General features: G+C 41.5%; 1 protein-coding gene across 1 annotated transcript in view; it reads right to left on the bottom strand.

Annotated features, from left to right (window-relative positions):
* The window catches only part of DGKI (diacylglycerol kinase iota), a 403345-nt gene that overhangs the window by 235903 nt on the left and 152086 nt on the right, over window positions 1-15356 (bottom strand). Inside the window, 1 exon segment of the mRNA XM_073238393.1 lies at window positions 13320-13415. Coding sequence (XP_073094494.1) covers window positions 13320-13415 — 96 coding nt within the window.

Genomic DNA, 15356 nt, shown 5'->3' with positions numbered 1-15356 from the left:
CGGTTCCCTCCGACAGCCCATACCCCACCCAGCCAAGCTGCCATCTGTGGGTGTAGATTGTTAGTCTGCTGTGCTGGACAACCAGCGAGCATGGAAGGGATCCGCAGGCACGTCGGCTCAGTGCATTCGGAAGCTCGCAGCTGATGTTGGTGCTCTGCGGTGTACACCTGCCAGACCAGAAATCACAGCCAGGTAGGAAGCCCCCAGTAATGCACACTGGGCACTGATTCCCCGCCTGTTCACCCCCAGCACATCATGCACGCAAACTGCAGCTGCACAGGCCACTGTCTGGTGAGCGACTTCCAGAGATGAAACAGACCAGCTGCAGCCAGGTTCAGGAGCTTTCTGTCTTTCTAAACATCAAAGAGCTGAAAGTTTCCTTCAGACTTTCAGGGCACTGTTCTTACAAGTTACCTCTAAAGACCCAGTGACATGGCCAGCATCCTTGTGAGCAGATGCTACGATACCCGAGTACAACAATGAGGCTTCTGACCCACCAACAGGAAGACGCAGCCTGTGCTGTGTGTCCCAGGATGGGTTCCTTTGATTTGTCAGACTCAGCTGGTCCCTCCTGTGACCTAGTGAGAAGATGGATATTACATACAGCAGCAAAATGACAGGTGAGAGTGTCAGAGTCAGTGCTGGGGACAGACAGAATAATCCCAAACAGAAGGCCTTGTGGAAACCAAAGTTGAGCCAAACTGCTAATTAGCTCATTCAACTTAATGACATTGAAATATAAGCAGGAACAAAAAAGAAGGAGGGAGGATATTTGTCAACTAATTCAATCCTTATGCCAGTTTGAGAGGCAAATCTAATCATCACCAATTTACAGAGGAACCTGAGACTCAACGCAATGCAAGACGGCAGAGGTAGGATTTTTACCCAGATCTGTTCGTCTCTTGACCTGCATGTTTCCTCACTTACCACATCCTCTCACTCCCGTAGTGCATGGCCTCCCTGATGCAATTCATTCATTTACTCAATAAAACTGTATTTGTGAAGCTGGATGCAACACTGGAAGACACCTGAGAATTCAGGGCAGGCAATACAGGTGGGGTCGGCCATGCTCAGCAAACTTCACCCATTAGGAAAAGATCACAGTGAAACACATGAACAAAACAGTGACAACGAGCAGCACAGGACCCGTCAGTCTGCCCGCAAAATGGTGACACGAGCACGTTTAAAAATAGAGACGATAATCTGGTAGCATTCTGAAGTCTGACAGCTCCATTTCTCTCTTACCAACCTACGCACCCACCTAATCATCTACCTACTCTCTTCGCAGCAGTTCTCAGCTTTTGCCACCTACCTGCCTGTCTGCTCACTTATCCAGAGAGCCATAAAAATCTCAATTGAATCCTTAATTAAGGCTGTTTTAAAGGTTCCTCAGGGTGTTTGCACATCTGTGAGCCTTGTGGAGGTGTCTGTATGGCCAGGTAAGCTAACTCACCTTACTGAATGGCTACTTATTTGTTTCCTAGGACTGCCCTGACAACGCACGACAGACTGGGTAGTTCAACAACAGAAATGTATTCTCTCACAGTTCCGGAGTGGAAAATCAAGGTGTCAATAGGGCTGACACCCTTCCGAGGGCGCTGGGGTAGAATCTGATTCTGCCTGGGCCTCTCTCAGCTTCTGCTGATAGCCTGCAACCTGCTGTCACGTGGCTCCTGCTGCCGGGCTCCACACGGCCTTCTTTCCTGTGCATGTGGGCCTTCTCTTGTAAGGACATGCGTCTTGCTGCACTAGGGCTAGTCTACTCCCAGATGTCTTCACCTTGACCATCACATCTGCAACATTATTTCCAAATAAGGTCACACCTGAGGTACAGGGGGCTAGGACTCAGCATCTTTTGGGGGTACACAAGTCAACCCATAGCAGCTACTCTATCCACCGGGTGCAGGACCAGGCCACTTCACTGGGTCCTGACACTCTGAAGCAGATCCGTGGCTTTCTACGCACGAAGTGTGGCTGGACATAGAATCAACAGCAGAGCTGGGGTTTTTTTTTTTTTTCTGATTTGTTTTTAACATATTTATGCCCAATGTCACTCACCAGAGATGTGGTAGATCTGGGCTGGGAACCGTTCACTTTAAAAAAATAAAAGCTGAGGTTTCATAAGTGACCACAATGCTCATCCAGCAATAAGAATCGCTGAGGCTGATCTTAATGACAATATTTTAGATCAGTAAACAGAGGCATAAAGATGTGAGACAGTATGTCCAAAGTTCACTAGTATACAGATGGAACACTGGGTTTTAAGCCCAGGCCAGGCTCACACAAACTCCATGTCCTCCCTTCTACCCACGTTGTCTGTCTATATACATGTATCTGGGAAGGCTGCTGATAAATAACTTACGGTTGTTGTGTACATCTATATATCAATGTAGGCAAGTATCTTTCAGGCATAAAAACAGATTTACACTGGTATGAGCTTATGGATTATTAGTGGAGGCGTGAGTTTCTTTGGGAACAAATATTTGGCTGAACATCTTTGCCTATCCTATCCACAAAGCATGAGAACCATTTCCAAAGAGTGTACCTACTTAACTGAGAGATCGTGGCTTACAGATAACTGCCGTTCTCAACACTGCCCAAAGTGTCTGGTACCAGGTACTCAGTCCATAAACACAGAAAAAAATGAATGAAGAAAGGTCCACCTAATAAAACGGTACAAAACAAGAGTGGTCCTGATTGGAATTTTATTTCCATTTCCCCCCATAATTATATTAGGAAACAGTGATCCTTCTGCTCCAATTTCATTACTTTTGCATCCCTTTTTCCTTCTAGACCAGAAAAAGAAACAGTTAGAAATCTGGGGACTGTCACTGATTTGTGAATAATTTTAATCCGATTAATGATCTGCTCCCAGACACTGTCTAGTATCAAGTGTTGCCACTTGATGGGCATGGCAGGATTTTAAAGGTCATCTGGCTCTGCCCTGAGGCCTTGGGGCAAACTCTCCTGCAAGAGCCTTCATGTCCTGTGATGTCACTGCCTTGCTTTCAATGTCCTCCAATTTCATCAGCCCCAAATACCAATCCATATGGCAGCAGGGAGTCCTGGATTTGCAGGACAGCTTTGGTTTTAAAGAGCCGGTTCCAATGTCTCCATACGTTACAGTGACCAGCTTGGGTTTCCTTGGTGCAGTTTTGGTTTACCATTAATGTTGTAATGCCATTATTAACAGTGGCCACTTTCACCCTCAAAACTACATTGCTTGAGACAAAATATTATATGATCATGCTTCATAAGCACACAGACCTTTATAAATGCGCTCCAAGTTTCAGTCCAAAAAACATGAAAGCATGCACACCTGCACTGCTCCTCGTTTCCATCCTTAACCACCACATGCCCTTGGCGTGCTCATGCGTGTCTTATGATTGCCTCCTTCCTAGGTCCTGCCTCTGAGTTTGCTCATTTCCTCTCCCTGCCTGAAATGTTCTCCTTCCCCATTCCACTTATGTAAATCTCACCCATCTTCCAAAACTGTGTTCAAGCCCCACTGCCATGAAGCTGCCTCTGTCTACTTCAACCCACACTGATGTCTTTCTTCTTTAACTTCCACCTGTGACATTTGCCTTCCTAAAATAGGGTAGGCACAGAACGCAGTCTTTGCTGATGGGTTTACTCCTCCACCAAGCACTTTGTTTAAATACTGGCAGGTAATACCTGATTGTGGTCATTTGGTCCCTGTCTCTACAGGTTGGCTGTCTTCAAAGGTAGTTCATCAAAATAAATGAGAATAATCTCTTTACACATGCTTTTTTTCTTACAAAGCAGTTGTTCAATTCTAAGAAAACTGCAAATAGAACATTTCAACTGGAGGTTCTCTTGGAGATCTCCTTGCCTAACCTTTTACTCAAAGCAGATGCACATCCCCCTCTACAGTATCTTTCAAAGCTGGCCATACAACTGATTCGTAAACATGTCCTTTGAACCCATCTCTCCAGGTACCTCGTTCCCTCGCTGGGCAGCTCTGGTTGTTAAAGATCTCCCTTATAATACAATTTTTCTAAAAGTCTGTGGACCATCTGCACCATAATTATTTGAGGTGCTTGTTAAAATCACAGATTTGCAAGTCCAAGTCCAGGCATTCTGAATTGGCATTTGGAACAAGGAGAAAAACAGCACATTGTTTCTACATGAACCTACATTGTTAACATTGTTAACAACTGTTTTCCAGGTGATGTTAATTATACCAGAGTGTAAGACCTACTGTTAGAGTCAGTGGATTTTATACCCAGAACTCAGTGCTACCTTCCTGTGGGTAAAATTTCAATATTTCCAGAATCTCTCCCCTGGCCTTGGTGCATCTCTGTATCAAAGGTGTTTCCAAGGGATGGAGAGAAATAGTCCATTTCCATATCAATAGGGGATCACAAGGGTGGGAGGAGCTAGGGTATATCTGGATAGGAGACGTTTTGGTGAGGCCCCATTTTACAGCTGGGTAGCAGGAGACATGGGCGAGCAGAAATGCAAGACTGCTTATAAGCAAAATACAGGTTTCTCCCACTTTATTTCTCCCTTTGACTGACCTCAGCTTCAAAGGTAATTTGCCCCAGGCTGGGACCTTATTTTCCCCCTGGAGTTACACTTCCCAACCACTGCAAGACTGCTTATAAGCAAAATACGGGTTTCTCCCACTTTATTTCTCCCTTTGACTGACCTCAGCTTCAAAGGCAATTTGCCCCAGGCTGGGACCTTATTTTCCCCCTGGAGTTACACTTCCCAACCACAGAGAGCAAAGTACTTCCTTTTCTTCATGGCACCTCTTCAAACACCGGAACATGTCAGCTCTTTCTACTTTTCTCTCCTTCATACTTTTTGCAACCCAGATTATTTCACTCTTCCTCCTACTACAAAGTTACCCACCCCAAACCAACTTGGGCACACTCCTCTGGGGCTTCTGCTCACCAGTGTCCCCTCCAAATGTGACACCCAAATGAGGTGGTGAGAGATTGAACTAGATTTTTAATGCTTTTACTACATACTAACACTTCTTTGAAGTATACCAATTTACACTCCTACCAGCTAGCTGACAATGAGATGGCCCTTTTCGACCTAACCAGCAAGTATTATCATTTTGTAAATTTTTACTAGTTTAATAGGCACACGATGCTGACTCCTCATAGTTGTTTTAATTCAGGTGTCTTTTAAAATATTTTTTTTACACTGGTAGTTCTTCTGTGAATTTTCTGCTCCTGTCCTTTCTGGGTATCTTACCTTTTAATTCATTATATCAGTTTCTATAGCAAGTACGTTATTTCAGTGCATTATCTCATCTAATGCTCAAAACATCATTTCCCCCAGTTTATAGATGATGAAACTGAAACTTCAGGAACTTATAGTGAAGAATACCAACTAGGTCTTCAGCTTCCTCGCTGGTGGATTCCTTCATTAAATCCACAATTTTTGGAGGAGAGCTTTTCATCTTCCAGATACTTTGCAAAATAAGTTAATAGGACCAAGTATTTGGGATAAAATTATGAGGAAGATTCAGAAGAATCTGGGAATTTTCACAACTCTGTTACTTCCTACTTGTACTTAAAATGTCCTTTATTCACGTTGTTTTTTCTGGCCCAGAGGTAAAAGTGATCTAGTTATAATCAGTCAGTGGAAAGCACTGCTGTTTACGGATCCAGGGTTTGAGGAGGATGTAGGTATCTGCTCATATATTTGCCAAGAGAAGTAGTATGTGGCTGACCTTAAAAGGATCAAAGGGAATAACCTGGAGATAAGGCAGAACTGCATGATGAATTGCAGGCCATCAACGGGCAGCAATTCAGTAGAAATAGTTCAAAAGTATATATGCAAGTAAAGTTGGCTTTCATTTTTTTCCTCTTTGATATTATCTGATAGCCCAAGACCAGTATTTATGCAGTTAACTAAGATCCTAATGTTAATTCATTATTTATAGCATCTTAGTCCAAACAGCTGAGCTTCTCTTTGTTTGGGTTAATTTATTCAAATTCTATGCAATTATATTTTAATTACAAATACATATGCATAAAGTTGAAATCCTGATACTTAAAATCACTCGAATTTATAACAAGATTAAAAGAAATGCAAACAGTTAAGTACAGATCTGAGCAAAATTTAAAGTAAGTTAATTCTACTCTCTTTTGCTACCTAGAAGGAAGCCAACGCCCAAAGGGCAGGAGCTCTCAATGTCACCCAGTGAGTAGTAACACTGAGATTCAAATCCGGGATTCCTGACTTTATACTTAGAGCCTGCACAGTCGGACCTTTCACTGACATTGAACTATTCCCATTTCACTCAGACAAACCCTGGTCTTCCAAAACACTCCTAAAGTTTTCCAAATAAAACCTGTAAACCGGGCATCAAAACAACTAATGCAATTCCAAAAGTATTGGTTCCCAAGCTTTGCAATTCCAGGCATTCTGATAAAAGTCTCTGGGGAGAGGGATTAAAGATGGTGGCATGAGAGGAGTGACAGAGGCTTCCTCCTAAAACTGGATACAATTAGAAAATTTAATTGGCGCAACTAATGCTGAGAGAGGAACAGGAAAGAGGGCAGCGTCAGACTGCACACACCTGGAGAAAGGAGCAGACCTCACCTAACCGGTAATAACCCGAGCCCCTCCCCCACCCCAGCTCACCGGCGGGAGGAAGACAAATGGAGCAGGGAGGGAGTGGAAGGCTTGGGACTGCTGAATACCTAGCTCCGGAGATCTGCTCTGGAAGGACAAACCTACATTTCATGGTGCTTTCATGAGACTCGCATGACTACTGGGTTGGAAAGTTAATACAGGCAGAGTTCCCGGGGAGACTGGGATTCCGGCTGCTTGTGGAAAGCAGGGATACATATCTAGCTGCTCTGGGACAAAAACTTATACCTGTGTGACTGGCCCACTGGCTCAGGCAGTGGAGACAGGCACAGCAGCCGGGAGGCGGGGACCAGCTCTTTCCTCCCCCCAGGCACCAGTACTGCTCCCCTGCGACCCCCGACATTGCTTCAGGGACTCAGCAGCTCCAGAATAGAGCTTCTGGACACTAGAGGGCACCATATACAAACATGAAACGCCAAAGGAACCTTGTCCAGAGTAAAATTGTTAATACAACTCCCGAGAAAGATTTAAATGATATGGACCCTATGACTCTTCCTGAAAGGGAGTTCAAAATAAAAATCATCAACATCCTAATGGAGGTACGGAAAGACATCCAAGAACTCAGGAATGAATTCAGGTCAGAGGTCCAATCATTAAAGAACATGATGGAGGGTATTAAAAGCAGATTGGATATGGTGGAGGAGACAATAAATGAAATAGAAAGTAGAGAAGAGGAATACAAAGAAGCTGAGGCACAGACAGAAAAAAGGCTCTCTAAAAATGAAAGAATATTGAGAGAACTATGTGACCAATCCAAGCAGAACAATATTTGCATTATAGGGATACTAGAAGAAGAAGAGAGAGAGAAAGGGATAGAAAGTGTCTTTGAGGAGGTAGTTGCTGAAAACTTCCCCAATCTGGGGAAGGGCATAGTCTGTCAGGCCATGGAAATCCACAGATCCCCCAACACAAGGGACTCAAGGAAGACAACAGCAAGACACATAGTAATTAAAATGGGAAAGATCAAGGATAAGGACAGACTGTTAAAAGCAGCCAGAGGCAGAAATAAGATCACATACAAAGGAAAGCCCATCAGACTAACATCAGACTTCTCAGCAGAAACCTTACAGGCCAGAAGGGAGTGGCATGATGTATTAAATGCCATGAAGCAGAAGGGCCTGCAACCAAGATTACTTTATCCAGCAAGATTATCATTTCAATTTGAAGGAGGGATTAAACAATTTCCAGAGAGGCAAAAGCTGAGCGAGTTTACCTTCCACAAACCATCTCTGCAGTCTATTTTGGAGGGACTGCTATAGATGGAAGTGTTCCTAGGGTTGGATAGCTGTCACCAGAGGTAGTAAAACCATGGTAGGGAGGGTGGAGCAGCTGATTGCGAGGCAAATGCAAAACTAAACTGACTATCCCCAAGGTCAATCAAGGGATAGACAAAAAGTACAGAATTTGACACCTAATATATAAAGAATGAAGGAGGAAGAAAAAGTAGGAGAAATAGAAAAGAACCTTTAGATTGTGTTTGTAATAGCATACTAAGTGAGTTAAGTTAGACTCTTAGATAGTAAGGAAAGTAACCTGGAACCTTTGGTAACCATGAATCTAAAGCCTGAAATGGCAATAAGTACATACCTATCGATAATCACCCTAAATGTAAATGGACTGAATGCACCAATCAAAAGACATAGAATCACTGAATGGATAAAAAAACAAGACCCATCTATATGCTGCTTACAAGAGACTCACCTCAAACCCAAAGACATGCACAGACTAAAAGTCAAGATGGAAAAACATATTTCATGCAAACAATAGGGAGAAAAAAGCAGGTGTTGCAGTACTAGTATCAGACAAAATAGACTTCAAAACAAAGAAAGTAACAAGACATAAAGGACATTACATAATGATAAAGGGCTCAGTCCAACAAGAGAATATAACCATTATAAATATATATGCACCCAACACAGGAGCATCAGCATATGTGAAACAAATACTAACAGAACTAAAGGAGGAAATAGACTGCAATGCATTCATTTTAGGAGACTTCAACACACCATTCACTCCAAAGGACAGATCCACCAGACAGAAAATAAGTAAGGACACAGAGGCACTGAACAACACACTAGAACAGATGGACCTAATAGACATCTATAAAACTCTACACCCAAAAGCAACAGGATACACATTCTTCAGAAGTGCACATAGAACATTCTCCAGAATAGACCACATACTAGGCCACAAAAAGAGCCTCAGTAAATTCAAAAAGACTGAAATCCTACCAACCAACTTTTCAGACCACAAAGGTATAAAACTAGAAATAAATTGTACCAAGAAAGCAAAAAGGCTCACAAACACATGGAGGCTTAACAACACGCTTCTAAATAGTCAATGGATCAACGACCAAATTAAAATGGAGATCCAGCAATATATGGAAATAAATGACAACAAAAACACAAAGCCCCAACTTCTGTGGGATGCAGCAAAAGCAGTCTTAAGAGGAAAGTATATAGCAACCCAGGCATATTTAAAGAAGGAAGAACAAACCCAAATGAATAGTCTAATGTCACAATTATCAAAATTGGAAAAAGAAGAACAAATGAGGCCTAAAGTCAGCAGAAGGAGGGACATAATAAAGATCAGAGAAGAAATAAACAAAATTGAGAAGAAAAAAACAATAGAAAAAATCAATGAAACCAAGAGCTGGTTCTTTGAGAAAATAAACAAAATAGATAAACCTCTAGCCAGACTTATTAAGAGAAAACGAGAATCAACACACATCAACAGAATCAGAAATGAAAAAGGAAACATCAAGACGGACCCAACAGAAATACAAAGAATTATTGGAGACTACTATGAAAACCTATATGCTAAGCTGGAAAACCTACAAGAAATGGACAACCTCCTAGAAAAATACAACGTTCCAAAACTGACCAAGGAAGAAACACAAAATCTAAACAAACCAATTACCAGCAAAGAAATTGAAGCAGTAATCAAAAAACTACCCAAGAAAAAAACACTCGGGCCAGATGGATTTACCTTGGAATTTTATCAGACATACAGAGAAGATATAATACCCATTCTCCTCACAGTTTTCCAAAAAATAGAAGAGGAGGGAATACTCCCAAACTCATTCTATGAAGCCAACATCACCCTAATACCAAAACCAGGCAAAGACCCCACCAAAAAAGAAAATTACTGACCAATATCCCTGATGAATGTAGATGCAAAAATACTCAATAAAATATTAGCAAACCGAATTCAAAAATATATCAAAAGGATCATACACCACAACCAAGTGGGATTCATCCCAGGGATGCAAGGATGGTACAACATTCGAAAATCCATAAACATCATCCACCACATCAACAAAAAGAAAGACAAAAACCACATGATCATCTCCATAGATGCTGAAAAAGCATTCAACAAAATTCAGCACCCTTTCATGATAAAGACTCTCAGCAAAATGGGAATAGAGGGCAAGTACCTCAACATAATACAGGCCATTTATGACAAACCCACAGCCAACATCATACTTGACAGTGAGAAGCTGAAAGCATTTCCTCCAAGATCAGTAACAAGACAAGGATGGCCACTCTCCCCACTTTTATTCAACATAGTTCTGGAGGTCCTAGCCATGGCAATTAGACAAAACAGAAATACAAGGAATCCAGATTGGTAAAGAAAAAGTTAAACTGTCACTATTTGCAGATGTCATGATATTGTACATAAAAAACCCTAAAGACTCCACTCCAAAACTACTAGAACTGATATCGGAATACAGTAAAGTTGCAGGACACAAAATTGACACACATAAATCTGTGGCTTTCCTATACACTAACAATGAGCCAATAGAAAGAGAAATCAGGAAAACAATTCCATTCACAATTGCATCAAAAAGAATAAAATACCTAGGAATAAACCTAACCAAAGAAGTGAAAGACCTATACCCTGAAAACTATAAGACACTCTTAAGAGAAATTAAAGAGGACACTAACAAATGGAAACTCATCCCATGCTCTTGGCTAGGAAGAATTAATATTGTCAAAATGGCCATCCTGCCCAAAGCAATATACAGATTCGATGCAATCCCTATCAAATTACCAACAGCATTCTTCAATGAACTGGAACAAATAGTTCAAAAATTCATATGGAAACACCAAAGACCCCGAATAACCAAAGCAATCCTGAGAAAGAAGAATAAAGTGGTGGGGATCTCACTCCCCAACTTCAAGCTCTACTATAAAGCCATAGTAATCAAGACAATTTGGTACTGGCACAAGAACAGAGCCACAGACCAGTAGAACAGATTAGAGACTCCAGACATGAACCCAAACATATATGGTCAATTAATATTGGATAAAGGAGCCAAGGACATACAATGGGGAAATGACAGTCTCTTCAACAGATGGTGCTGGCAAAACTGGACAGCTATATGTAAGAGAATGAAACTGGATCACTGTGTAACCCCATACACAAAAGTAAATTCAAAATGGATCAAAGACCTGAATGTAAGTCATGAAACCATAAAACTCTTAGAAAAAAACATAGGCAAAAACCTTTTAGACATAAACATGAGTGACTTCTTCATGAATATATCCCCCCAGGCAAGGAAAACAAAAGCAAAAATGAACAAGTGGGACTATATCAAGCTGAAAAGCTTCTGTACAGCAAAGGACACCATCAATAGAACAAAAGGTACCCTACAGTATAGGAGAATATATTCGTAAATGACAGATCCAATAAAGGCTTGACATCCAAAATATATAAAGAGCTCATGCACCTCAACAAACAAAAAGCAAATAATCCAATTAAAAAATGGGCAGAGGAGCTGAACAGACAGTTCTCCAAAGAAGAAATTCAGATGGCCAACAGACACATGAAAAGATGCTCCACATCGCTAGTTATCAGAGAAATGCAAATTAAAACCACAATGAGATATCACTTCACACCAGTAAGGATCGCCATCATCGAAAAGACAATCAACAACAAATGTTGGTGAGGTTGTGGAGAAAGGGGAACCTTCCTACACTGCTGGTGGTAATGTAAATTAGTTCGCCCATTGTGGAAAGCAATATGGAGGTTGCTCAAAATGCTCAAAATAGACTTACCATTTGACCCAGGAATTCCACTTCTAGGAATATACCCTAAGGATGCAGCACTCCAGTTTGAAAAAGACAGATGCACCCCTATGTTTATCTCAGCACTATTTACAATAGCCAAGAAATGGAAGCAACCTAAGTGTCCATCAGTAGATGAATGGATAAAGAAGATGTGGTACATATACACAATGGAATATTATTCAGCCATAAGAAGAAAACAAATCCTACCATTTGCAACAACATGGATGGAGCTAGAGGGTATTATGCTCAGTGAAATAAGCCAAGCGGAGAAAGACAAATACCAAATGATTTCACTCATCTGTGGAGTATAAGAACAAAAGAAAAACTGAAGGAACAATATAGCAGCAGAATCACAGAACCCAAGAATGGACTAACAGTTACCAAAGGGAAAGAGACTGGGGAGAATGGGGAGACTGGGAAGAATGGGAGGGTAGGGAGAGATAAGGGTGGGGAAGAAGAAAGGGGGTATTATGATTAGCATGTATAACGTGGGGTGTGGGGGAAAGGGGAGGGCTTTGCAACACAGAGAAGACAAGTAGTGATTCTACAACATCTTACTATGCTGATGGACAGTGACTGTAATGGAGTTTGTGGAGGGTTCTTGGGGTAGGGGAGAGCCTAGTAAACATAATGTTCTTCATGTAATTGTAGATTAATGATAACAAAATAAAAAATAAATAAATAAATAAATAAAAAGTCTCTGAGGGCTATATTCTTATATAAGATTTGCTGGAAACTCAGTTTCTTCACTATTAGTTATTAAGAGAAACATATGTATTTGCAATTTCAAAGTCCTACATTTTGCCCCAAATCTTTCACATAACAAACTAATGAACAAGAAAAAAATATAAATTATGTAAATTATGATGCCCATTTCCCCAGATGAGAAGGACCGTATCTTTTTCTTCTCCTTTGCTGTTCTAAGTTTCCTATTATTCTCTTTTTAGACTGATAATTTTAAACGATCCCCTGGTTTTAAGTTCTTCTGCTCAACACTAAAATTTTAGTTCCTTACCACTAACTTACTGCCTGGCAACCATGCTCTTTCCACAGAACATAAAGAGAATTTTAACATTTAAACAGATTGTTCTAAATAGGACACAAAGCAAATTTTAAAAAGCAAGGGATATTCCAATGTACCTGACTATTGACTGCGTACCTAGTTTCCAGAGCTTTATCCTCCAGAGCTTGGCCTGAATTATTTGCCAGCCTACTCCCATCACCAGAAACCCCTTCCCACCTTCACCTGCTAGGATTGCCCACTACCACACACACTCCCCACTACCAGAGACCCTCCCTCCCCCACACACACACCCATGCACCCTGACCCTCTCCCACACCCCCAACACACAAATACCGACCCTTGGTACTGTCACCAAGGAGCACATTATATCACGCCCTGGCATGCACAGTCAAGCACTGAACCATCACAGCGGATCCCTTGAAGACTATAGTAACTTGATAAATTCTGTCAACTGCTTCACAAGAGACAGACTCTTTCAAAACCTCTCCTTGGAAACTCAGGCACAGTGAACCCTGCTGCCCTCGGATTCAACTTAGGGGCCTTCCCCACGAAAGGTCAGAGCCCAGGGCTCTGAGGAGCACACTTACTGCAAATCTGACTTGGCAGTTCTCTTCTCCCAGGTAGCACAGGTCTCCTGAGACGTTGGTCTCCAGCCACAGGTGCTCTCCGCTGACGGCATTCTCCTGGAAGGAAAACACCCACCTGACTTTACTTTGCTTTTAGGCGTAAAGGGGGGAGATGGCAAATGTAGATAATGGATGCCAGAAAGTTAGTGAACCAATGGAGTTTAAACAGTTCTCACTTTACCCCTGAAATATAGTTAGCTTTGATCCTATCAAAGTTCTGGAAATGCAATAGGGTGTTTGGAAAAACTTGGAGCCATAACTCAAATCGACATTAGGTCTATAGATGCTTCATCCATGGATGTGGTAAACTTTGAAAGATATACTAAACAATGAGGAACAACCCTCAAATTGTGCAATGGAAGGCCTTATTTCTACAGGCCTGACACAGAAGATTATATGACAATTGAGACCATGATGCTATTAAAAGTTGCCTTTACTCAGCACATTAGCTAGGAATGAGGATAGTAGTGCTAAAGTATTTTAAGTAAAGAATGTTTGAAAACATATTCGTATCAGTAATGGGTAAACTATACTTCTAAGCTGGAGACTTCTTAAAATTGGTTTAAGTCACTGTATACTCAAAGCATGATACAGTTCCAGTAATTCAAACATTTTACTAGTTCAGTAGGGCCTTTTCCCATTTAATTCTGGTTCTCAAAATAGAATGATTCCCCTGCTTCTAAAATGAGTCATACTTCTGATGGCAAAGAGAGCTGTTAGGACATAAGGCATAAAGTGCAAAAGAGTATTATGTCCAGAAACATGCAGTGTTGTGTGACAAGGAATGTAATCCCTTTTTCTTAAACAGATAATGAATAGGATTCCATATTCCTTCTTATGCCACACTACCTTAGGAACAGGACAGATTTATATATTAATTGCATATTTTGCTCATTTTCTTAAAAAGGGCTCTGAGCTATTAAGGAAAGTATTATGTTGGGTTAACCATAAAGGAAACAGAGAAAGTCTATGGGTCTTAAAGAAAAATTGCTTGTTTTTATCTTGTTCATCATAAACACATGGGCATGTAGTAATTTTCCATCTCCCATGGAAAATTAGACCAAATTGCATTCCCCTCCCCCACTGATATTTTGAAGCACTAACTCCCAGTGTGATGGTATTTGAAGATGGAGCTTTGGGGATGTAATTAAGTCACGAGGATAAAGCCCTCATGTCTGGGATTAATGCCCTTATAAGATGCTAGAGATCTTACTCTCCTTCCATGCAAATATTGAAGAAAGGCCATGTGAGGACACAGGAAAAAGAGACAGAAAGCGGGTGCTCACCAGGAACCAAATCTACTGGCACCTTGATCTTGGACCTCACAGCTTCCAGAAATGTGAGAAATAAATTCGTGCTGTTTAAGACAGTCTATGGTATTTTGTTCTAGCAGCCTGAGTTGACTGCTGGAAGGGATGACTTCAGTGAGGAGCTGTACATAGTAACAAAGCAGCCTGGAAGGCCTTCTTACATGTGAGTCACCTTCATTATAACCCACTCCAGAAATGTCCACATGGCAGCCCTCTGAATCCCAAAGCTTAGCCCAGACAAGCAGAAATATGCGCCAAAGAGGAAACTGGGAAAAATTCCAAGCATCGTCCATTTCTTAAAATAAGCATATTTCTTCAGATTCAGGTACAATACCTTTCCTTTCAGGGCCCATAGGCTCAAATAATTTTCAGACAGGAATAACCAAAAGTTATAGATGCTTTGGATTCCAAGAGGGGTGACACCAACTCTTGTAACAGTGAAAGTGAGGCATGAGGGGTAGGGGAAATGTGGGAGCTGTGTAGGTGTTGAGGGATCAGGAATCATGCAAAAGGAGACCCCGAAGTGGGGGCATGGCCTACATCTTAGAGTGCCTCAGACCATTCCGAAAAGGAAAGCATCGCTCTCTATGTCAAAGGATGGCCCACTTTTCACCAAAACCTTTCCTTCTCTATTGGTCCTTTTTCCCTGTAGGAAGTCATGTTCAATTTTGTCCATGGGAGTCAATGG

The sequence above is a fragment of the Manis javanica genome, chromosome 6 (genome assembly GCF_040802235.1).
Source record: "Manis javanica isolate MJ-LG chromosome 6, MJ_LKY, whole genome shotgun sequence".
In the NCBI taxonomy this organism is placed as follows: Eukaryota; Metazoa; Chordata; class Mammalia; order Pholidota; family Manidae; genus Manis; species Manis javanica.
This window is presented reverse-complemented; position numbering and strand designations above follow the sequence as displayed.